The sequence below is a fragment of the Cloeon dipterum genome, chromosome 2 (assembly GCF_949628265.1).
Source record: "Cloeon dipterum chromosome 2, ieCloDipt1.1, whole genome shotgun sequence".
Taxonomy (NCBI): Eukaryota; Metazoa; Arthropoda; class Insecta; order Ephemeroptera; family Baetidae; genus Cloeon; species Cloeon dipterum.
Genome location: NC_088787.1, coordinates 34,039,816 through 34,066,357, shown reverse-complemented (window position 1 = coordinate 34,066,357; position 26,542 = coordinate 34,039,816). Strand labels below are relative to the sequence as shown.

General features: G+C 38.1%; 2 protein-coding genes across 2 annotated transcripts in view; both read right to left on the bottom strand.

Annotated features, from left to right (window-relative positions):
- Nucleotides 1-26,542, bottom strand: part of mal (maroon-like) — a 216,676-nt gene that overhangs the window by 177,319 nt on the left and 12,815 nt on the right. The window lies entirely within an intron of this gene.
- Nucleotides 1-26,542, bottom strand: part of nAChRalpha2 (nicotinic acetylcholine receptor alpha2) — a 48,824-nt gene that overhangs the window by 11,360 nt on the left and 10,922 nt on the right. The window contains exons 2-5 of the mRNA XM_065481331.1: nucleotides 26,465-26,509; nucleotides 25,602-25,711; nucleotides 21,885-22,065; nucleotides 13,871-14,033 (exon numbers count right to left, since the gene is read on the bottom strand). Coding sequence (XP_065337403.1) covers nucleotides 13,871-14,033; nucleotides 21,885-22,065; nucleotides 25,602-25,711; nucleotides 26,465-26,509 — 499 coding nt within the window. The remainder of the gene's footprint in view (nucleotides 1-13,870; nucleotides 14,034-21,884; nucleotides 22,066-25,601; nucleotides 25,712-26,464; nucleotides 26,510-26,542) is intronic.

Genomic DNA, 26,542 nt, shown 5'->3' with positions numbered 1-26,542 from the left:
AGTTATTTTTATTAATTACAAAATAGAAGATTTGATTAAATTTTGAGTAAATACCAGCAATGAAATTGAACAAAACTAATATACTTTGTAAAATTTACAGCAGCCCAACGATGTTTCCAGTATTTGTATATTGACTACATTAGACTTGTTTCCCATCAAGAAAAAAAATCAGATCACGGTTAACGGCAGCTTGTAACTCGAGTTCAACAAATTTGTGTCTCTCAAACAAAAAAAATGCAGCAAATTATTTTTTTTCTCCTTTCTAAGAATGCTATTGCAAAGTATATCCAAAAACAATTAAATTCAACAACTAGATGAGCGTAAAGCTAAACCAATTCAAACTGTAACAATTGAATGCTTAATTTTTTTCGCATAATTGAACATATTATCCCATGCCATGATCATACACAATTAAATTAAGTTGGCAACATTAAGTTTAATTTGAATGATTTCGTTTGCATTTTCATTATACCACATTTCAAGAATAACATCATTTTTCATTGTGCAACAAACCTATTGAATTCAGCCATAATAGCAATCCCGCCGGAACGACAAATAATAGACTCAACATAATAGAAACACTCAAAAAGAAGACATTTCCAAAAAAATAATACACCACAGTTTTGCCTGAAACGTAAATACAAAACACAAAAAAAACTGACAAGTGAGAAAACCACCATATTAATATGAAATTAAATTCATACACACTTGAGCAATAATACACAAAATCACCACTAAAGTCTCAAATAAATTTCGTTTTTTTTTTTAATTTACAGAGGTCAAAGAATTAACAACACCGCGCCTTCATAATTAAATAAATTGCGTATCACCAAATTCTCACTTTATATCTTCTAACAAAACCATATATTGCAGCAATATTAAATAACCTTAGAGAGAATAAATTTTTTTAACGAGCCCACCACTCACAGAATACACGGTTCAATCGGACGGAATGATCATTTCAAAACAAAACACACACACTTTCATGGCTTAAACTCTATGCCACATTTTTCCCCCTAATTCAGCAACTCTACTCTAGAACACAGTAGAACACCCTCATCAACACAAAATGACTAATCTTGCCAAAAAGCAGCAAAACAAGAAATAACAGAGAAAAATGAAATTAATGGATTTAGCAGTAAATTAATGTATTTTTCAACATTTTCAAGAATATTCATATATGCTATATAGCTGCTCAAATTAAGTTACAAAGTTTATGGATATAAAGAATATAAACGCTTAGAAAAAAGAGTATATCGTTGAGCTTTATAAAATAATAATTCATATTCAAGACAAATTATTTAATTTGGATACAACAGTAAAATTTGATAGACATTGATTTTGCACTATAATCATTTTATGCAAGCATTTAATTTTTTTTTCCATTTGTTTTATTTTCCGATTTGTTTATAATATAATTTTTCATCTTATTCTCACGATGGAATTGAAATTTTGAATTTTAAGGCACCAGCAGTAAGAAGTTTTTTTTTAAGTTCACAGACAAACAAAGTAACGTACATTTAGTGCCATTTCCTGTAAATACTTTCCACTGTACCTATATATTCCACTTATGGGCACATAACCCGAAGAAGCAGTCACAGAGAGTAACTCCTAAACGAAACTCTGGAATTGACCATAAGGATGTGGCACACGAAAAAGCAGACCCCTGGAAAATCAAAGAAGCCACAACTTTAACAAGTGCGCCCGGTCCGTTTTGAAGTGGTACCTGAAACAGATGACCCCTGGAAAATCAAGGAACCTTCCAGCCAAAGACTATTGTGACTCTGCCATTCCACAACAAATGGACCCAGACAGTACGACATTTTCGAAAAGATGACAAACAAGTGTTGTGCAGTGCTATAACCAAAACAATGACATTTACTCATAGTGCAACGGACGCGAGTGTTATATTATTATGTTCGGTATATTTCTTTAATTTAACGACGAAGAATTGTATTCATTTTCATTCTATCTCAGCAAACGGTTGTCCAAATTAGATATAAGCAATTTTTTTTCACTTTCCAAGGTAACAAAACGGACAGCCTTTCACACGGGTTCAAGAAGTTTTCTTTGTTTTGTTCAGATTAGGCAATCAAGGGACACAACGCGAATATCGTTTCCTTATTAATTTTACTTAAATTTAAGATAGATATTCATTTGCCAGATCTTAGCATACTTTAATTTATTAAGTTACATTATATCACATTAAGCGTTAAATTTATTCCACATTAACATTTTGCTATCGGAGTATTTTCTTTTCTTCTTTATTTCAAATCGCGATTCATTAACAAGAAAAAAAGAAACCATCCAACCAATTCATTACTTTAAACATTTATAGTGGTAATTTGATTTGTGAAGAATTGCTCTCTATTTGACTCAGAACGAGGAAGTTTGATAAATCCGGGAAAAAACTTCGTCAACTGATTACAGCAGCGTGTGTGATTACACACATGGAACATCACACCAATCATCATTCAGTCCTCAGGGCTTGGAAGATCCGGCCGCCGTTATAATATATCACTCACGACCACAGAATCATCTAGCATCGCCCCAAGATTTGCTTGCAACCAACAACTATGCTCCTACATGCAGCTGTCTTAAACGTTCAAGACCGATAATTCCCACTTACCTCACTTGGTTGAGAGCAAATAATTTACCTGTCACTTTTCCTCTAGAATTTTTTCATCTTTTCATGCGCTCCACATTTTATTTAAATTGTTTTGTAAATTTCGAACTCTAATTTGCCAATTTTTTTCTTTGCTGGTTGGAGGTGTAGAAGGTGTTCTACCATTTAATTACAATTAACGTTTAATATAAATCTCCGAAAGTGAAAGTTAGACACCTAAGACACACACATACACACATCTACACATTGATACATACTTAGTTAAGATTTGAAAGAAAAATTAGATTAAACTGAAGTAATGAGGGCACACAAACAACACAAACACATGAATACACAATTATGTCCGAAATAAAAATGTAAACACGGGAAATAAATCAAATGTTAGAATTAAGAAAAAAAGAAAACAAAAAACCAAACCCCAATGAGATGTCAGGGTTTTACCTGACGATATTACGATCGCATTAATAATTGTTCAGCACCGATATGCATTTACGTTAACTTTCGGGCACCCACAAGGGAGAGCGGAGGGAGAAACTCAGGTATCAATAAAGGCAACGCCAGAGCCTCCCCCTCACGAGCACACGACCCGCTCGCACCAACGCATTCGCTCTCCTGACGGCACACGAGCAAGAGGGTAACTCTCACGCTCCCCCGCTCGTCCCTCTGGGTAGCCACGCTGTGTACTGTCGCCGCTATAACTACAATAAACTGGTATGGTATAGTAACTGGGCATTTTCCCTTCTTGTCCACCCTGCACCCTGTAAAGTCTACTTTGGCCACAGAAGAAAAGACTCTGACCTCGTGATAGGGAGAAGGCGCGCCGGCAGGGCCGACTGCGCCCATTCGGCGGCCCTGCCCCGCGTCGCTGACAAGTACATACCTATCAAATTTGTCTTTGGCATTGAGTTTTGACTATCCTTAAAGTTGAGCAACAATGCAACAAATATGCTTGAATATTAATTACAAACAAAACCTGAAAAAAGGGAAGCAATACACACGTAGAGTAATTAATTAAATTAATTTTGAGCTTGTGAATTTTTGTAAGGAAATTTTACAGCATTTAGGGAGGGAGTCCCGCGGCCTTGGCGGGTTTGAAAAGATTTCCGTCTCTTTCGTCTACCCTTTTCTATTTTTTCAGCAATGAGCAAAGCTGGATGATTCCGAAAGTCACTTAATTAACCATAATTCCCAGTAGCTTTTACTGTGGTATGAATTTTTCTTCGAGATAAAGTACTGCTGGGCCGAAAGAGCCGCTGTATACAGTACGAGAGCGCGTGTACTTTAATTTTTTCTATTTAGAATTTCACTAGTTGCTAACCGTCCTAAATTAATTTCCTTGCATATAGTTCAGGCACTCGTTAATTTTAATAGAAAAGTTCTACTCTTTACAAGTAATTCATTTTTTACCTTTTAATTTGCAGAATGCTTGATCAGGATTGACGATGACAAACCAATTCCTCTGTTTCAAGAGGAAAACTTGAAGGTATTTATTTAAAATAAATTATAATATAACGAATCTCAACTGCACCCTTACTTTATCTATATTACAAATAAAAACAGACTCATGTTGGACTGGGCTTCTGGATTGACTCATCTAATTGGAAGATGCTGCTTGACAGAACTAGCGATACTTGGTTTATCAGACGCTTGTGCAAGTACCTTGTAGGCATTGATGCAATGAAATACACTGCTGCAGGGAGAGGCAGATTCATTGAAAATGACAATGGAAAAGAGGCCTTTCCTCCAGAAGTGACTGCCCTCATCAAATGTGAGATATTTTTTGCAACCTTTAACCGCACAGTAAATAAAACGCATTTTTTCCTTCCCTACAGACCATTTCCGAGCGCGACTGATCAAGAGGCACCCTACAGAGAGCAAGCTGCCCTTCATCAAAAATTTGTCAACAGAAGAGTTTGTCCGCAAATACAAGGAAACAAGCGCCGAGATGGATAAGTGGTGCAATACAATCAATGGAGTTCCGTGCAGAAACTTTAGACGAGGGCAAATTGGCGCAATGATGAATGCTATCAGCATAGAAACAGCTAATAAGGAGAGGAAATTGAATGAACTCAGGGAAATGGTACGCAAGCGTTTTGGGGACAAGGTCGAAACAGACCCGACCCCATGTTAAAAAATACACAGCAATTATGGGCCCCGTTTTTAAGGTTGCTTGCAGATATTACTATCATATTTAGACTTTGAAAAATATTTTTAGAAGGTTTGATTGAATTAAAAAGTATGTTATTCCTATTAAATTATGGGATGAAAATACTCAAGAAGAGAAAACCGCCTAATATGTATAGCCGCATATCACAATTTTCTGAGGTTTTCTTGGCGCACAGGACAGCTAAAACTGCCTCTGCAAGATTGCATTGAAGTAAAATTTGTGCAATATTTTTAGACAATGTATGCCATTATAATCTGACAAATTTATACCAATAAAAATATTTATAAAAGTAGAGGATTTAAAAATATTTTACTAATTTAAAACACGTCCAATTCATATACTTCAGTAAAAATTATTATTTTATAAACTTCACATTGCAGTTAGAATTTGTCTATAATTTTTAAAAACAATTAAAAATTAATTTTACCCTATTCAATATTTTTGTGACAGCTCCTACAATCTGAAAAGCGTAATAGCTCATCTTGAGCCCCATGTGTCAGTCTAGGCAACCTGCAGTGTAAGCAGTGTAATACACCCCAACCTGATTCGAGTGCTGCGTCAGCAGTGGCGTTCACCTTTTCATTATTCCGGTGCTGTACCTTGCGCTCGGTTGAAAAGGTGAGTGTTGCTGCTGGCGCAAGCGCATCGCCCACACCGTTTGGTTTAACTCTTGCACTGTTGGTTGCCTAGGCCGTTTGGTGGAATAATGCACGTCTTGTGGGGGTGTGAGCAACAGGCACAGCATCTGGTCAAGCGCATAGCTATACCTGCCATCCCATTCACCCCCGGAATTTCGTGGCGAGTGCTACGTACGCGCTTGATATGCTGTCGAGCGGAGGAGCACATTACTTTTTTTATTACTTGCGCCATCGAGTCTCCTTATATCTGTGCCAGCGAACAACCCTTTATTTAGGTATGAATAGAATTATAAACCCGCGGCCAAATCAATCACGGGGATGTTATTCACTAGAAAATTCTTGTCCGCGCGGTTGCAGTGGTGTGATGGTCGCCGCACCTGATGGCGCTATCCCGCCCAGAAATTTTTCGCCCAAGAATATTCCTGGAATATATCAACTTTTACCGGGAACATTCTGAAAGAATATTTTTGTTATATGAAAATGTCACGCCTTTATTTCGCCCTGGCACATTCCTGGGAATATTCCGTCAATAATATTTTGGGAATAATTCTGGAATACTCTTGGTGGGATTTTCAAAAAGCTCATCATTTCCCCCAAAGAATAGTATAAGAACATTCTTAAAATATCCTTAAGAATAATCCAAAAGCTTATCCGTAGAATATTTTTCTTTTTATTCTTGGGTTATCCTATTCATTCATTATAGGAACGTTCTTTCAAAATTCCTCCTAGAATATTATTAATGGGTTACAAGCATCCTCCAGGCTTTTGCAGTTTCAACCCTCTTTAAAGCCATTTTAAATTTTTTATCGGTAATTGGCGACTCCTTGTTAGCGAAAAACTCGCGGAAACTCCGCGTCCTGACCAACTGCAATAATTATTTTACTTATTTTCAGATCATTCTGGAATTGTTGTGCAATCAAGACAAGGTGTTTGGCGCCGTTCTTCCTCGGGCTGACGGGCTGCGAGATCGCACTGGGGTGCATCACGGCGGCCGCGTGCCCTACAGCCAAGACAGGGCGTGCGTGCTCCCTGGCGTGCTCCCTGCCCGCCAGTTCCCGTCGATTGCGTTGTGAGTTATAATAATATATTTTGAAAGCATTTAATCTATTCAAGGTTTACAATAACACAGCGCGTTCAAAGTTTTTATGAATATATAGGCTTCGCAGGTTCCACTGTCAAAGTTGACCAAAATATTGGTAAAGAGAAACTTCTTAGTAAAATTGTCGACACTTGAGGTTGTTTTTTAAATGTTGCGATAATTAATTTAATTTTAAGAGCTTCAACTTGACCGAGATTCTCTCTGTTGCAAGGTTATGGAATTTATTATATATATTTCTGATAATTATATTGATTTTTAGATTAAAATGATTATTTTTTAATTATTATATTTTTAAAGGTGAGTATATAAATCATTTTAAGTTAATTTGGTTAGCAAAATTATTTCAAGCAAAATTTAAAACATAAATTTAGAACAGATTACGGAAGAGATCAAGAATGGCTCTATAAAAAATGTCATTATGGCTAATGTTTGATCGATTAAAATTATTCTTGCAATTTAAATTAGCTGTGTCTCATTTATATTGTTTAATTTTAATTTCAGACTTGCGTCACCGTTTAGCAAATGAATATCTGGTCTCGTACCACTTCAAATGGGAATGTTACGGAGCTTCTATGCTTTCTGTTTGTGCATCGAGAGTGGGAATCACGTTATAGTACATTCCAAGTTTATAAAGTTGCCAGTCGTCCATCGCACAGGATCAAAAACGGCGTTTCAAAATTCCATTTACCCCCGGGTGAGATGGGACCAATCGTTCGAGGTCGACCGCGAGAGTGGACAGTTTCTGGCTAAAGACAAAGTCAAAAGCAGCGAGGCGCCCTTGCAAAAATGCATCGTTTTGTGCACCGCACGCACTGTAGAAGAGTTGCAGGAAAAGATCGTCGGAAAAAACCTCGATTATCCCACGTTGCCGACAACAGTAACTTCAAAAAAGAGGCGCAAAAGTCAGGTAATATATGGCTTCAGAAAATTAACTACAATGAAATTTATATTTTAACTATCGATTGGCTAATTGTAAGATTAAGCACAGAGCATTTTCAGGATATTTTTGAGAAGATAAAATATTAAATAGCTCAATTTCATACTCAAGCAGTCATTTTTGATAATTTTTGCCTGTGATCTTTCTATATTTTGATAAAGTTGTATTTAGAGTTAGAGGGATATAAAAAATATGCAAGTTGAACCATGTAGCTCACGCGCACCTGACTGTTGGTTCGTCCAGGAATCGGAAGTAAATGAAGAAAACGACACGCAGGATGGCGCTTCTTGCCTTAAGTGCCAGAGACGTAATGATGAAATGGAAATAATTGAGAAAAATATGAGAGCTATGCAGAAAGAACTGATAGAGGAAACGAAGAAGACTTTGAAGCAAGAGGTTGAAAAACTGAGCGCAAGACAATTCCAGGAGTTTGCCAATTTGCTAAAAATTCAACAGCAAGAAGGTAGGGCCGTAATTTTACCAACATAAATAAGGATTATTTTGTTTCGTGCAGCTGAATACCGTAATTTTTTGCCAGAAGCCGAGAGCACGAGAATTTCCTTGTTTCAATCAAACCAGCTCAATCAAGCGATAAACGAGCAGTTAGGTAAGAATTTTATTCTCACTGCGCGGTATCAGCAAATAAAATAAGTTGAATTTTACAGATGAGAATGCTAACACCTTTAATGCCCTCAACTCCTCCGTGTCCATCGAGGAAATTAGACAGCAAAACACCAGCTTGGAGATTTTGCCAACAAATTCAGTGCTGTCATATTTTGCGAGAGCGTCCAGCTTGTTTGATCGTCCACTGAGTGATGAATTTCTGAAGCTGCTTGAGCTCGAAGAAGGTATTATTTTTTTATAACTAAAAATATCGTGATTTTTCCTCAAGATAGAAGCAATAAATAATCAATACGTTGCATGCAGAATGTTTGATCAAGATTGACAATGACAAGCCGATCCGTCTGTTTGAGAAGAAAGAAAACAAAGTATTGAATTACATGACTTTGTTGAAGACTCATCTTGATAATAAAACATTTAATTCGCAGATTCATGTTGGCTTGGGATACTGGTTTGAGACAGAGAATTGGAACAAATTGCAAGACAAACCTATTAGAGACACGTTATTTATTCGGCACCTGTGCTTGGGCCTCATGGGCAAGGATGCAATGAAGTACACTGCTTCAGGAAATAACAAGACGGACAAGAAGGCCTTTCCAGCTGAAGTAACTGCTCTGATCAAATGTGAGAGTGATTGGAAACCTTAAACTGCAACGTATTCTAAATTTTGTATTTATTTTCCTCAGACCATTTCCGGCAGCGTTTGATAAAGAGAAACGCTACAGAAAGCCAACTGCCTTTCACTAAAAACATGTCCACGGAGGAATTCGTTTGCAAATACAAAGAAAGCAGCGCTGAGATGGACACGTGGTGCAATGCAACGGATGGAGTTCCACTCAAAGACTTTAGTCGAGGGAAACTGGGCCTAGTGATGACTGCAGTCAGCTCCGCAATGGCAATCAAGTACAGGAAAGAAAAGGCACTCAAGGAATGAGCAAAATGCGGCTCTAACCTTTTTGTGAAATATAAAATAATGCATTGAAATTATACAATTCTGGTAAACAGAATACTAACGTTTTATTTAAGAAAATTCAATCAGAGATTAAGATTAAATCAATTTTCGTACACGTCAAAATTCCTTTGACAGCGTTCACGTCTGTCACATTTGGCTCGGAACGATTTTTCTCGTCAAACGCATCGCAATTCATGAGGAAGAAGGAAACTTTGGCCAAGATGTTTACCCTAGAGAATCGATCTCGCCAAGGCTTGAGTGGGATAGCAAGCAAGTTTCCGGCTTGGCCAAACTTTCGAGCCTTGCTGCTCATTGAATAATGAAGCGGTGGGCCGTGTTCGGCGATGCGTATATGCGCGCGTGCATGGTGTTAATTAAAGGCTGGCCGTAAAAGCAGCGCCGCCGTCCCACCTGGGACTGCACCCAAATCAACGGGGTAAACCCGCACACGCATACATATGGCAACGTGCAAATTCGCTTTTCATCACTGCTCAACCATCAAAACGGCCGGTAATACTATTACTATATAGCATGTTTAAAACAGGTTCGTTTATTATCTCATCAAGCTGTATCGTTAATTAAGGCGAAAGTTTGTTATATTTTACAGCTAAAAAGGGAATAACTCTTTGATATTTTTATCATTTTGTTTATTATAAAAAATACTATTTTTGTTCATTGACCCTAAGAAGAGATCAACAAAATTTAAGATTACAAAGAAACTACTGCACTTTGCAAAAAAATGATTTTATAAAAAATTCAATGTGTTCTCTAAAATAATTAAAAGTCTTACATTCTTTTGAAAAAACGTAGACTGACTATTTTAATTTGAATATTCGAAATAATAGTCAAACCGTTCTGAGTTCAGTGAAAATTCAGCACTGCAAACCAAGGTGGGATTGGTTTGACTGTACTTCCGAAGATAATTATACTAAAAAATAAAAGTCCAGCTAAAAACTATCAAAATTATCTTCCCCTTTCTAAAATCTTGTTTTTTTCTAATTTTGGTATATTTATTCCCACTTTTTACAGTATAACACTTGCCTCTTGTTTCCGACAATTTTAAATTTAAAGATTTTACAATAATTGATTAAATCAGCATGAAAATTATGGAATGGGTGGCTTTCAATGAATTAATTGCTGGTTAAATTTTATCATACAGTACACGTAGCTGTTTTTGCCTCCTCTGAGATCAATCGTAATGAGAAATCTTGTGAAACCTGCTACTCGCCTTCCATGCGCCTCTAAACGTCTTCTCACAACTATTCACTAGGCAAGAAATCCTTATGAGCTATTAAAAATGGTTAAATTGATTTTTTATTAAATTTTTTACCGTTTTATTCTAAGGTTTCAAAATCTGGAACCATTTTATCAAATTTTGACACTAGAGATTAAACAGATGTTAACAGATACTTCACTTTTTTTTTTTAAAAAAAAGGCCTTTTTCTCGTCAAAGTTTGCTTAAAGAAGATTTGACGAGAATTTCTGATTCATGAGAAATTTAAAAATTCAAGCTTCATATCGTTGAAATCTGTTTAAATCTAGTGGTAAATTTTGCAAATGGCGGTGTTCCCCTTGGGCAACTCCAGGTGTGAGAGCGAGTGAGCGAGCGAGCGAGCGGACGTGCATTTGCCAAAAGTTTGCACGTTGTCTGGGTGGCGCTCGTATTCCGTCGTTCTAGGCCGTGTGTGTAATAATCAACTTTCTCATCCCCGCGCTGAATGCAAATTGAAAGCCGGCGGGCCGGATGAGAGCTCCCACAGGGCGGCGGCACTCTCACACACGCCGCTTTTTACTATTATCGCACCGACGACGAGAGTCGCGGAAAAGGAAGAAAGGAGCGAACGCGCGCACACACCTAGCTATACCGTGCAATGTGCAAAGTTTATTTGCTCAATAATTCACGGCTTCGGCGGAGTGTGTTGACAAACCGGGAACGCTTTTCCGGGCCATTTGCCGCGGAATAAACCTGGCTGCAGCGGCACGGCCCGCTCGCACCTATGCTGAGCAGACAAACATTCCGGAAATCGCGTTAGAGTGGCTTGAAACCATTCCAAAGATCGTCACTTCAGAAGATTAAAAAAATCCGTCTTATATGAAAGAATAATTTTTTCCAAATGATTAAAAATATTGAAATAAAATTCTAATTTTTGCCAAAAAATTAATTATTAAAAGCAAAGTAGGCCAGTATTACAATTTTAAGAAGTTCAAATCTTATTCTGTCGCAGAGATTAATTAAAAATTTCCCCTCCATTACAAATTTCCCTTGAAGATAAATAAATTAGACAGACAAACCATTTTAAAATTTGAATTTATGATTTTTGTACCGATTTTCTACATAGTTTTTTCTGGTTTGTCCCTGAGATATCTCAGGCAAACAGGCTTGTAAGCAGCTTATTCCACTAAAATACGAGGTATCAATCCTCTCTAAGCCCAGGCCTGCGCCACTTCTTTTATTTTCACATGCCGGAGGTAAATAAAAAAAGAGGCGGACTGAGAGAGCATTTCTTTCCCCGGGCTGCAATTCCTGCGAGCAGCTTCTTCTTTTTTATTCCACTCGCGGAATTTTTCTTTTTATTCTCGTCTGTGCCTCGGCGGAGCTACTGCTGCTGCTGGCGCTTCTGGCGGGGCCCGATAAATTTCCTTAGCCCGGCTCGAAAGTTTCGGCTGCAATTTGGCGAATTAGGCTGTACGTGCCAAAGCATGACTTATTTGTCTGGAATTGTGGTGCGTTCGTTTGTATCGACGGGCCGTCAGTTTTTGAGCGATACAAATGTGGCCGTCTGCCAACGCGCGCCCGCCCTAAATCAGCCTCTTTGACGGCGTGAGAGTGAAAGACGGCGACATCGGCTTCCACGAAGGCAGAGAAAAACCATTTTTTACGTGTGTGAAAAATAAATAGAAAAGTATTTTATTGTTGCTTTCAAATCCCTAGACATACGGCTGAAAATCAACATTTTTAGACCGAAATAATTGTTCTTAGTGATGAAAATAGCGATGTTTAATATTTTTTGGGCTAGTTAAACATTCCTTAGAAGAAAATTGCTGACATTTGCTAGACTCTACATAAATTTCAATAAAAATCTGGCATTTTAATGTGCAAGAAGTCGTCTTTTGAATACTATAACATTTTCTTGAAAAATTCAAATGTTAGAGCTTTGCTTGGAAATCTCATTTCTTTATAATTGTCAAAACGAAAGCATTCCACATGTATTTCCTCTCAGCAAGCACGCACTTTTCATCCACGAGCTTTTGATAAGGAAGAATTTCCTGCTCCGCATTCATTTTAACGAGCGCTCGAATGAAAAGCCCAGTTTTCTGCAGCGATAAGCAAATAATTATTAAAACTCGTCAGAAAGCCATCCTCTGGCAATTTGGCCGCGGATGCGTGCATGCCTCTCGAGATAAATAAAGTGGCAGAGATTGAAGACGCCCCCGGGACTATGTCAGGGCGCCGAGAAGAGCGCGATTCACTTGTTCCGCGCGCATCAATTTACAGAGTGCGCGATTGTCTCCTCGAGAAGACGCTGCTTGCTTTCGCCACTTAATTCTCGATTCGTGCCAAAGGACGTGCTGATCGATTTGACAAGCATCATTTTGCTTCGTAACGGGATGTTTTATAGCAAAAATTCAATAACTTCTTGTCGAATTAAAATGAGGAAAATTCAGATTAAAATGACGATTTTTTTATTTCTTTCTCTGGAATGATATTTGATCTGCAACATAGTATTTGTCTAGATCCCATTCTGGCAAAAGTGTTTCTCTTTTCACTCCCACTTCTTATCGCTTCCTCATCTGCTCTTTCGTGCTGTTTTTATTTTACGACGTGACGCACTTTCCAAGCCTAAAACTTGGCCGCCGAAAATATGAAATACGATGGGTAGACGGCAACTTTGCCTCTTTCCGGAGAGAGCGTGAGGATTTTCAGCGTTATTTCTCATCCGGCCCGTCAGATAAAAGAATTAAACTCGCCGCGGCTCCATCAGATCAAACTCGAGAGTCGGTTAGGCAATCCCGCCCGACACAAGCGCCCGGCAAAATGCCTAACTTGCTTGTTTTCTTTTTCGCTTTCTAATCGGACACTTGAAGACTGCGTACGGAGATAACAACTTGGGGATTAATTGTGACAGCCGGGATTTATTTCCAAAGCTAGTGCGGTTGTTTATGCAATTCAGCAGATTTTCCAACGGATTTGTGAAAAAGGAATAAAAATGTGATTTGTGGTGTTTTAAGAAGTATTGCTCTCTCTTATTTGTGGTCGAAATTGTGGTGGAAAATTGATGTGAAATACATTATGTAAGAGCCTCGCTGGAAATAAATTAGATTAGAACAATTCGTTGTTTTTTTAATCGGCAGCCGAGTGCAGTCACTAATTGTTCCCCACGGTCGGCAAGTAGCACTGGAATTTCATTTTTAACAGTGCCGATCGATTTCTGATGGTCGGATTAGATTAGGCAGCCGAATCACTCGATCGAAAAATCGACTCCGCGTGTTCCGAAAATCGGAGGAAAGGTAAAAACTTTTACTTTGGCGGCTTTAGGTCTGTACCTAGCACAAATGCCACTAAATGGCCGTCGACCAATCAGAGAAGAGAGCTGTTCTCATTATCAAAAGTAATATTTCAGTGCTAATTTAATGTAACTTAGTTTTAGTTCTAAACAAAGTAATGGCTCCTATCAATTTATATTCTCACTAACTTTTCACCCTTTCAGTATTCCAAACTTGAGCTCTTTTTGTCTTTAGTTTTTGTGCATGCCCAAGATTTTCGTAATGGTATTTAAAATTAAATAAATTCATAGAAACGAGAAACAATAATTTTAATTGTTGACTGACCTGGATAAGGTTCGGCGCAGCACGGGTAGTACTTTTTGTGGCTCTCGGCAGGCACGCCCAGGATGTCCCACTCGACCGAGGGGTAGTATTCCCGGAGGTCGATGCCCACTTCCACCATGTCCCCGGTGTCGCCGGCCACTTGGTTGATGTGCTTCAGGTCGATCTGTGCAAACAAACTTGGTTAGCCGAACCAATTCCTCGGGGGTGCAATTAGGGGAGAAAGTTGGTTGGCAAGAACGTGACCGGCTTCCCAAATTTTGCTGCACCAACTGCGGACTTTTTGTTTATTGCCAAATAATAGGAAATCATTTCAATTTCCCACACGTGCAATTGTTATCTTCCAAAAGTATTTAAAAAAATGCATTGCTGTTGTTTTAACAAAATACATTTTTATTCCAGTTATAAATTTTGCAATAATTACAGACCGCACAGCGATAAAATTCCGTTATTTGTTGTATCAGACTTGGACGGATTTCAAGAAACATTAACGCACTCGTCTGGACTAGGCAGCGGCAGCACCCTCTTTTGCAACACGCCGAATGCGCGGTTTTAAAAATTTTAGCGCGGCTCGGCGGCAATCACGCTGCCTCTCGTCGGCGAAATATGTATTAACGCGTACTTTTGGCACCGCTCGTTGGCAGCCAGCTCGCTTTATAGGCCAATAATTTTTTTCTTTACGACTGTGGCGTAAATTTTATGCAACGTTTTCCCCGGCTTAACGATATGCGTGCGTGTGTAGTTCGTGCAGATATAAGGAAAGAAATTTGGCCCTGCGCTGAGAAGAGGAGGGAAGGAAAAGTTAAATCATATACCTCTCGCTCGCCTTTATTTGCGAGATACGAATCAGCGGAGATGAATTAGAAATAAAAATGTGGAGATCAAAACATCAAAAAGTGCTAAAAACAGATTACAAGCTGAGAGAAGGGGCTTGTTGGAATTTGTCTTATCAAAAAACAAGGGTTGACAATTAGGGCTGTGGCATTTAGACAACCGACAATTTTTCTTAGCGACCAGTCATTAAGTGACTCATTAAGCTATCTCGAATCATGTGAATTCAATTAATTTAAAATCATTTTTTCAGTTATAAAATCATTGTCACCCGTATAGATTCTGTTCAAATTTGTAAAAACCGATAGTGAAAAAACTATTTTTTGCTCTCAGATTTAATTTTTGTACTGTAGAACTTTTCGTTAATTTTTCTCCAAATCATTTCTTTTCTTTAGAGCAAATATTCCAGCAAAGAAAATGTAACATAACAACTGGCTAAAAGCTAATTTTGATATTCATTCTAAAATATTACTTTTTTCTGAAAAATTCAAGTATTTGTTACAATTTAGTAATTTTTTAGTTTTATTGCTGAAATTTTCGATTTATTAAGTTGAATAAAAAACAAATAAAGTCCTATGTATTGCCTACCCATATCGTAAACAAAGTACAATTTTTATAGCTAAACATAATTTTAACAAAGTGAAAAATAATTGTCATTCAATTTGTAAAAAACTTCCTAATTTCCTCAAAAATCGAAAACAAATCTACGGCTCTGCAATAAATCAATAAATTTGTCTCTCCAAGAATCAAGATTCGTATAGATATTTCAAAGTTTTGTTCAAATTGTCTCCCTTAGTTTGCAAATTAACTTGAGGTCATAAAATCGAAAAACTCTTCACAGCTCTAATCACCACCAGGAGACGTTTCAAAAGAGCTGACAAAAAGAGACAAAATGTTCTTCCTACGCACTTTCTGATCGCAGTGCGTGCGTTGTAAAGTGCGACGATAGCAGAAAGTTTGGACATAAAAATCTTCATTTCGATGGTGGCGAAAGTTGGTGCGTGCCGAGTTGGCATTCGAATGGCATCAAATCGCGAGCCAAATGATTTCCGGTCCGAATTCATTGCTTCCGGCGGCGATGCAATGTGCGCGCACATTAAGCCTAATGACCGGGGGCGCACTGAAGTTTTGTGATTACGCCACTTTTATTCGGCGGCGACGGAGGAAAGTGGCGTCGCAACCTGCACTGCAGCGGCGGTGCCGAATATAAAAGCAGAGAGCGACCGACCCACATAAAGAAGAAAAGAATAAAAGCAGCGCGACGAGGACGGAGAGCAGCGCGCGCGGCCCTTGAAAATCCATTTGCTGTTTGTTTTGGCGGTCGTAATGCGATTTGCCGCCGCGGAGACAACTCGTTTTTAATCCCGCTCTCTCTGCCTTGCCTTCCCTTCCCTGCCAGCCAACACACAAAGGCACGAAAATAATCCTTCTTGTAAATAAATTCCTGCACCAAATTTCAGCACACTCTCGCCACTGGAGAATCTTCAAGGCAGAAATACACAATGTGCTTGCTGGATGCAATTTTCAAGCATCAAAATGTGCACAATTGAACGAATTAAACTCGACGGTATTGGAAACAGTGTATGTTTTTGCAAATGTGAATAAATTTCAGAGTGTAATCAGATACTAGAGGAAAGAAATGAGGGATTTTTTTCCATAAATACATAGGATCCTGATTCCTGATAGGTATTTTAATGCACGGTTTTGGGGACTCTTGAAATTTTCCCATTATTTCCAAGAGTGCCATGGAGCTGACCAAGTCCGTTTATTTTTTCTTTGGGACAGGTACGTTTTAAACATTTCGGACAAATTTTATAGCACGAACCATAAATATTAAAACAAAACGTTCAATAAACTCATTCTAGAATTTTTTTAACAAATAATGTTGATTTATATTTTAATTCAAACAGACTTCATCTTCACTACTTTAAAACTTCCTCCTGTTCAATCTTTCTTTCCTACATAAAAAAGAATGATTAAAGAGGAGGAATAAGTTTTAAAGCAACGAGGAAGTCCGTTTGAATTAAAATATGGAGCAACCACCCTCGAGTGGTGACATACTAACTTAAATTGATTTCGATCTTCAACTTTTTTGTTTAGTTTACGTAGTGAAAAAGTATAATATTTATAAATGTTGACGATCTGCCGGCTGCATAGATCTAGGCCGACATGCTACTTGCTGGTTTGCACCTTTCCAGCATGCGTGATTTGGCTTCACGGCTTCACGGGACGAATTTCTAGCGTTTCAAAAAGTCCTCGCTGTGGAGGCAAGTGGCCTGGTGCGCCCATGTTATCCGTTCGTGGGTTTCAGCATTCGTGCTAGTGCAGTGCGCACCCTTCCCGGTCCTCGGATAGGGATAAAAAGCAAAAAGGAAAAAAATGGGAATTTCGCTCTAAATTCCACCATTCGACTCGTTCCTTGCAAAGAAAATATTTTTTCCGACCCTTGCTCCAAGTTCTTCAGGTTTTCTCCCTTTTGAACAAGCACAATATATTTTTTCTTCGCAGCGGAAGTGAATAGACGATTTTCCTCCACTTCAGTCTCGTTGGCGGCGTTCGCTCTCTCGCTGGCAGCGCCCCATAACTCTCTTTGAAATCTGTGCGGCCATAAATCGAGCGCGGCCCGCCCCTCGGGCGAGAGTTTGTGCACCGCCGGGGCCGCCTTTGATTGCAAATGCAGGCCCGGCATGGTCACGCACGCAGGCCGTCCGGCCCTTTCGTGACGCGGGCACGCCTCAATCGCTTGCTCATTCTGCACAATGACTTCATTAATCTCGGCTTGCTGACGTTGAGCAGAGCAACCAGCCGGGCCGAGCAGGACGCTCTTTATTGGAAAGCGATTAATCATCGTGTTTGGCCAGCATCATCTCGCTCTTTTGCCTGCTCCGGTGATTTGATCATAGTGAATAAAGTGATAGAGTTTACTCTTCACTTAAAGTTGATTATCGTTCGCTACAGTACGCGGTAATTTTTTTCCTTTTGAATTGTTCAATATGCCATGAATTTTATACGATCGACATTTTTTCTCTGTGTTTCCAATTTTATGACTTGGACGAGTATCTCATCTGCAATTTTGATGAATTTACGTGACTATGAATATTGTATTGTACGTGTGTATATTTTGACGTGTTTAAAACCTCAACCCTGTGAATACCAGAGCTTAACTGAATAAAAGTTTAATACAAAATAAGACAATTGTTTTTTTTTAACAACAATTCTAGCTTTTAAATGGGTAGCAACTTGATTTATAATCTTGAGTGTCTACGATGTTTTTAAATTAAAACTTTTAGAACAAAAGTCAGCTAAAAATGCCAAAATTATTTCTGTTAAGATATGTAACAAAAGTGTTAAGCAAAATGAAATAAACCATAATACTCGGCGTAGTAAATTTTAATAAACATCCTTTTGTGAATTTCTAACAGTCAAACACAGTCAAAACATGAAAGGAATCTGAATATATTAATCATTTCAACGATTCACAAAATATAACTTTTGCTTTCATCATACTTATTACCATATGTATTTCATATTTGAATTTCATATTCGCCTAAACATAATAAAACCAATTTTAATATTGGCAAATGAATGAAACCATTCAGCACTGATAATAAGGTAATTATTTCAATTTAGATAAATGCCTCTTAAGAGATATTGGAAACATACAGACGCTCGCAAAACGGGAAACGTACACACGTACGGTCTTATGAATACATCATGTGCACAAATGGAGGAGGAGATGAAAGAGCATTTTGCTGCTTTCGGTCCGTTTGTTTGTCTGTTTGCAGAGCAGAGAACTGCCTGCCTGCCAGCCTGCCAACGCACCAGAGTGAAAGTGATGAAATACTGTACGCTCGCGCGAATAATAAAGCCGGTCTGGAAATTCTGCTGCGTGCAGACGGCCAGACAATAAATTTGCAATACGAAAGGCGCAAACAGAATCATCTCAGCAGAACAAAGCAAACAACGCAGCCTTTCAAAGACGCAAAGAACACACCTCAATTCATTCAAAACGATAAAATCGTGATACAACAGGTATTTTTTTTTAAATTTAAATCATATTTAATTCATTCGTGGAGAACAATTATTTTGGAACTGAAATAAGGCAATGTATCATTAAAAAAGGTCTCGAAATTATTTTACAAAAAATTTATTGGTCCCCGAAACTTATAAATAAAGAATTCGGTTATAAAATCTTTGATTAACACATTCGAAATGCTAAATTTTAATGCTCATAAGTTAAGGAATATTGGAAAAATATTATTCGGAACCTTGTTTACAACACCGTCTTTCCACGGGTACAAAAAAATTAGGCCAAAGTACTGGAAGGAGAGATTGAAGCATCCCGTTCAGCGGTAGAACGGCAGAATAAAGACCGTCTTTGGCCATTTTTACGTCAGCTCCACTCCTCGACAGCATTTCAAAGCCGGACCGACGAGCGTCCATACGCGTTCGTTGTATGAAGCATTTTATTGGGCGCGGCAGTGCATTTGCCTGATGGAGCCACGGTGGTGCTGCCGGCCGCGCACGATAAGCTGGCTGATTTATGGCGCATAAAGCAGCCCCCACAATAGCCCTTTGTATAATATGCCTGGCTATATAGGCACAAACAAACACGCGCAACTACGTACCCAAACACACACACACACACACACACACACACATTCGCACAGCAGGCTGCATGCATCAGCTGCTGTCCGTCCTAATTGCGAAACGCTCTGCACTAGCCTCTAGTTTGATTGATTAACTCTCGCTTGCTCGTTTACCAACCCTTTGTTTTCTCTCAATTAATTAATTAAACCGATTGGTGAAAAGCTGCTCGCGGTGGACAATCAGCGCTGACTTTGCTACTGCAGCCAATTTCCGGAATATAAAAATTGTGAGATATTATCGGGGATAAAAGTTCTTTAAACCACTAGAATATTACGAAAAAATGCTTCAGAATCAAATTGAAATTATTTAAAACAGTTAGAAGGGACAGAGCTGTATATTTTAAGGTAAAATTGTGAAAAATGTATTTTCCGGTGTCGTTTTATACATTTTCAATCGAAAACTGTAACGGAATTTTAGGATTTAAATAGGAAGTGAAACTACATTTCCATCATATTTTTTTTTTAAGGAAATTCACCAGTTGCATAAACCCTAAGTGTTCGAAGCCGCCAACAGATGGCGCCACCGTAGACTTTCGATTTTAATGCACTTCCGCTGCGATTTCAGACTCAATCTAGCTACTGTGCATTCTTCAATTAATTTGCTAATTTTTGACGTGCTGAAAACCAAAATCGGTTCAGCCAGTCGCCGTAGAATCGTGGAAAACTATTTTTTGAAATAAAAAAATCTTTTCCGACGTTTCTACGGCGAATGGCTGAACCGATTTTGGTTTTCAGCACGTCAAAAATTAGCAAATTAATTAAAAAAAGCAAAAGTAGCTAGATTGAGTCTGAAATCGCAGCGGAAATGCCTTAAACAGCTTAAAACAAAATTTTTAAGAAAGTCTGTGGTTGCGCCATCTGTTGGCGGCTTCAATAACTAAGGGTTTATGCAACTGGTCAATTCGAACAATTTTTTTGTCTTGAGGTTAAAAATTAATGTAATCTATGAAAATATTTTAACTGCATTGAAGTCTTCCTACTTTTATAAAAAATTGCGTAGATTTCCGGCAAATCTGCAATTGCCTTTTTGACCTTAACCAAACGCTTTCTCATCGCGAGGGAGCTTTTTATTTTACAAAATTAAACAACGTGAAAAGCCCAACCGGGTACTGATAAGGAGCTGCGGCAATAAAGAGCTAGAGCGCGGCAACACTTGACCCATGAACAAATAAATTACGGCGCGCGCGGCGTCGTTTTTATATACGCGCTCAGCTAGAGCGGCCGGATTCTCTTTAACGAGACGGTCGTTAATTGGTTATTGCCTTCCGTGCACACGCGATCGTGCTTGTAATTAATGTGTAATAACCCGTGCGGCACAGCTGCTCCGGATGGATGCTGATTTTTTTCCTCGCTCGCTCGCTCGCCCACCCTCTCTGACGGCAAGTGGGCTACGAGGATGCGCACGGGAAAATTCCAATTGAAAAATTGCTCGAATGTTGATTAAGAAGTTTTTACGCATTAATCTCGTGTCCTCGTTTCTCATTCGACGTGCGCGATAAAACGCTCGGAAGAACTTTCTATGAGCACCACGGCGATTCTAAGAATTTTTCATTTTGAGACAACCCTTACATTGTAAGGCAGGGGATTAAGTTCTTAACTCGATCTGTGAATGGAAGGAAGCAGGTTCTCGCAATTCTTTACAAATGCCAGCGTTTGTTAAGTAAAAGCTCAATGATATAATAATCTCGTTTGTGTAAAAACATCTCTAAATGAGGAGTGTTTTAATCATTTTTGTTTTTTATTCTTCAATATCTCCGAAACATATAACTATGTGATTTTTTTTTAAAAAAAGCGTCTTTTATTGATTGTACCAATTTTACTAATTTTAATAAACGAAAATAGCAAAGTCAGGTCTCTGTGCTGTAACTCATTTTCAAGCTCACAATATTTCTTAAACCGAATTGAAAAACTGTCTAAAATATTGTAATTAAAACGGGATTTTTTATTTTCATCAGGTGGTATCAAAATTTCAACCAAACGTACGTTAGCACAGAAAATACTGCTTTGAATAAAAATAATATTAAAAAAATTTATTGAACAAAAAACCTGCTAAAAATAACAACAAGAGAAAAATTTCCGGCGCGTAACAAAAAATATTCGCTTTCCCTTGGGATTTTACCAAGGTGGCTTTAAACTGTTTTTTATGCATTTAGGTGATTTAAAATATTGTTAAATTGAACATGCTGTAATATTATTTTAAAGGAGAACAAACAAATAAATAGAATTAGAAAATTTTGAATTCTTTTTGCCACACAATTTTTCATTTAAGATTTTAATTAATATTTTTCCTGATTTTAGATAGATTTTACATAAATGCCACAAACTGAATTTCACTCAGAAGAAATCAATTTTAATAACCATTAAAAACCAAAGCTTTTTCAATATAGTAATAATGCACTTTCTTTTATAGCTCTATAATCAGGGACGAGACGCATGAATCCAACAATTTCCTTCAATTTTAAGCTTTAATGCAGCAAAATTTGGCTGTCCCGGGAAAACTCCTTGCAGTGTAAAAGTACCGAATATCGTTTTCCTACCTGGAATCCGTCGTAGGTCCAGGAGCCGAACTTCATGAAGCACGTCTGGTGGTCGAAGGGGAAGTAGCGGACGTCGATTTCGCAGGACGACTTGAAGATGGCCGGCGGCGTCCACTGCACTTTTCCGGTGTAGTGCAGCACCGCCTTGGTCATCGTGGTGACCACGTACTCTCCGTCGGCGCTGCGGAACGAGGACAAAGACAAATTAGGCGTGCGCGCAGCCGAAATAAATTGTGGTTTGTCTCTGTAGCGCGCAGCGCGATCAGGCGCCCGGGGCCGCGCTCAAGGGCCCTCGAGGGGCCGATCGACAAGATTTACGAGCGTGTGCGGTCAGGCCCCGCGAGTGCCGACATCACCATCGATTCTGCAAATGCGCCTCGGCACTGATCGCGGGCATTAGTGAGCTGAGCTGCTAATTTAGTGAGCGACACACAACAGTGTCACCCGCCTAAATTCATGTCCATTTAATCATGATCGGAGTTAAATGTGTCAATAGTTGAAATTTGATATATAAAACTTTGAGGATGAAAACTTGTATTTAAGGAAAGCCCCAACAAATTATTAAAATTATAATCTTTTTCAGGTTTAGAGTACCATAGAAAATAAAATATTCAACATGAAATTATAGCCTTTGAATATAGAGAAAAGTATGAAAAACGAAGAAAATACAAATAAAAAAAAAACGGTCGGACGATAAAGTGAAACAATAAACCATATGTTTTAAATGAATGCTACGTAAATCTTTAATATTTTACAAAATAGGGAAATCTGCAAAATATTTCACTTCCTTTCTAAGCCATATTTTAGAGTGGAAAATTTTAGACTCGCGTTGCTGCCAAAATAGCAGAATAGATTTAAGACTTTTTTAGGGATAATTAGTCAGTGTTAGACAGTTATTAAGCGGATTATACGTCGATTTAAGCCAGATTTAGCACATCACAATTCTAGCATAGAGTTTACTCGTACTTGAATCTTTACAAGGCAATTTTTTCAGAGAATCTTAGTTTTTTTCAGATAAATTTTCCCGTTTTTTACAAAAGATATAGATGATGTTAATATTCGAATTTTACCCTCAAGAACTGTCAGGGTTTAACCTGAATCGGTGCACAACAATTATTAACGCGATCGTAATATCGTCAGGTAAAACCCTGATAAGGACATTTTAGGATATAAGCCTAGGCCGGAATCATAATTTGTAAGATGTGTTAGTAAATAGGAAACATAAATGTCAAAATAGATCGAGATATTTTCCCAAGTTTGTTTCACTTTACAGGGAAATTAAAAATACGTTGGAGTTAGATTAACAATAAACCAGTGCTGGATCACTTTTGTTGTTGATCTCTCTGGTTTCAATTGAAATTTCGAACTATTTTCTTCTTCTTCCTCTATCCGTAATATATTGGAAAAACATCTCATTCCATCATGAGATTTTTTCCTGTTTGAAACATCTCAAAAAGTTCATGAACTGTTTTAGTATGGTTCAAATGACTTATTTTAATTTTCTCTTAAATGTAAGGAATTAAATAACTATCCAGCTGATCCGAAATTAACCAAAATTGTTTGATTTGTGATCATTTCCTGGAGGCTCAGAAAAAATTGAAATCTAAAATTATTATATTTAATTGTGTTTTTAATCTGTTCCAAAGTTTCTTGCCTTTAAATCATTTTAAAGAGGTAAACAACGCTAAGAAAGATGTGAAAGGAAAGCAATCCAAACTCAAATTGCAAGAACCTATCTGCGCTTCTCATAAATCGCTGGAAGTAGCATTTTCCTGTAAGCCCCTTTCAAAGCCCTAACTTTCCGTTTCCAGTTAGATAATCAACGCTGTCTTAAACGATTTTTCCAGGCAGTAAATAAGATAAGTAAAGAGGCCTGCGCCTGCATGTCGGAAAGAGAAAAGAAGGGGCTGCAGCGGCAATAAATCTTTCACGGCTGGCTGAATAATTAAACTTGGGCCGAGAGATAAAGCGCGTGCTATCTGTGGAGCGGCGGGCCGCCGAAGCCACTTTTCGTTTAATTGCCGGCCCATTATGGTCGAAATAAGTGTGTATAACTGTGCACGCGCGCTCCGCTTCGATAAACAAAGGCGGGGCGAGCCCAGAGCAGAAACAATGGTGGAAGCGAAGAAGAGCTGGCTGCTTTTCTCGCAGACGTACTCACGTATACAGGGGGGAAAATACTCGCGCGCGTGGGTGGGTGTTTGTTGATGGGAAATCGATTTGCGCTGGAAAAAGTCGCAGCGAGAGTAATGGGACCGAAACAACGGCCTGTCAAGGCAAAGTACATCGCGGGCCTTCTTGAAAGCATCGGTATGTACACTATTTTGCAAAAGTTTCGTGCGCTAAAAGCAGGGCAGCGGTTGGCGAATGTACGAATATAAAACGGTCGTGTCATAACAGGAAAGTACAAATGACAATGGCCCATTGTTAGCACCGCGCTTCTTTTTATTTCGTGCACTGTTCAAAGTTTGCTCTAATCGCCACTTTTGTGCATTGTCTGTGTTACTGACACAATCGCACTTCTCTAAATGACTATAATTTTTTACATATTTTCCGATCGTAATTTTTAACTCCCATCAAAACTGTTACAGACGTAATATCTGCAAACCTTCCCGGAGATATTGTTCCTCTTGACATACCAGAGGTGCAACATAAAATTTAGTTCTATAAAGATCATCGAATGAGAGTAAATAATCATCGGATTTTAGCTCTATTTAAACCACACTTTAACTCGTCCAAAGCCGCATGAACCCTACTAAGAGTAAGATATTTTAATTTGCACAAAATTATGATCAGGCGGAGTCACAAATTTTTAATGCTTCCCTGCTGTTTTTTGTACAAAAATTCGGAATAATTGTTATTTTGGTGGCTTCCGCATTTTTGAAAATTAGATCTAAAAATGAGGAAAGGTATTTTTAAAAGTTTAGGTTTTAAAGGAACCTGCATGGTCGAATTTTTAGCCGCAAACTTTGGGGTGGCTTTAAAAATCGTTTTATCAGATGAAATTAACTGTCATATTTTTTTCTGACTTTTACAGTTTTTCTCAGCCCTATTTTAATCAATTTAACACTATTTTCAACCCTTATTCTTAAGATAGATCATCGTTTTTTCGATGATTGCGTTGAGTAAAAAGGAAATAAGAAGTTTATCCACATTGCAAAAGTCAAAATTGAGTAAATAATTGTTATATTCTGCAGTTCAAGTACGTTTCGAAAGAGTGAAACCCCAGAAATACTGCGTTCAAAAAATTATTCATATTAAAATCCGCAAGTTTAAGAAAAAAATGCTGTCAACGGTTGAATAGAATTGTTTAATTAAACAACTCTACAAAACATCAGAATGTTTACACCTATAACCGCAAATTTTGGAAATGTTGTCGAGGAAATAGATCAAATTATTAATTCCTTGCATTTTCTTGCTTATCAAATTGGAATATTAAACTGGTATAACAATTTAAGGTGACATAAGAATTATTTAAGCTAGCTTGGTTTTGAATTTTTAAATAAATTTCAAGACAAATAATTGCCTTCTAAATATATATACAAAGAAATCCTATAAAATTAATTTATTTCTTACGTTAGATAAAAGATTTTTAAAAAGACGATTTCAAAGAACTTGAAACAAAGGCATTAAAACACTAGATTTGATGAAAGTATCTTGTTCGTATTATAGCTTGAAAAAATATTTTCTTCCCTAGGAGGAATGAAACATACTCACTTGTTGTAGAGCACGATGTCAGGCAGCCATATGTGCTCAGAAGGGACGTAGAGTTCAGTGACGCCGCCGTACTCGGAAGGGTCCCACCTGAACTTGTGATCCTGCCATTCCTGCGGATACGAAGAGAGACGCTCGTTAAATATTCACGGCGGCGCGTCCTCTTTTGCAAAAGTTTAAGTAATAAATTGGCGCTGCGAACTACTCGATTTTAATTATCAAAAGAGAGCGAAAGGGTGGGATTTTAATCAACGTAATTAGTGCAACATGTGAGCAGAATAATAATTAATCACGAGCCCAGTGGGGCGCCTTTGATCGCGTGGCGGCCTGCGTCGTTGGCAAAATTAAAATGAACGGAACGTCAGGAAAAAGCGTGCCTAATTTTGGGAAGGCCTTAAAGTTTGGTATCTTTTGCCGAAACACGTGCTGCGTTTGGAAATATGACTCCCGCATGCTAATGAGAATGAAACAGAGGGCTTACATTTTGAAAGGAAAATGACAGAATTGGCGAGATTCACAATATTAAATTTCAAAGAAGAACCAAATAAGATAACAATTAAATTACGAATTAGAGCGAAAAAATTGCGTAGCTCCGTATGTATGTTTATATAGACCAACCTCAAGCGAATAATTTTATATAGAGTATAAGAGGGTTACGTGCAATTACAGTAAGCGTCCGGGACTGGCAGAAAGAATAAAAAATAACGTGGCAATTTAGCCGTCCACTCTGGAGGAAATTAATGGTGCAAATAAATTCCGAGCCATTCCAATAGAACGGGTGAAAGGAAAAGGTCCGCTGCCAGGCGCAATAATAGCAAAAATGGATTGGCGGCCGACGACCGAGAAAATGTAGCATTTATACTCACATGCTCAAGCCACACGTTGGTCGTCAAGATCTGATCCTTGAGGTTCTGCAACAAAAACAAGAAAATATTTCATTTTTA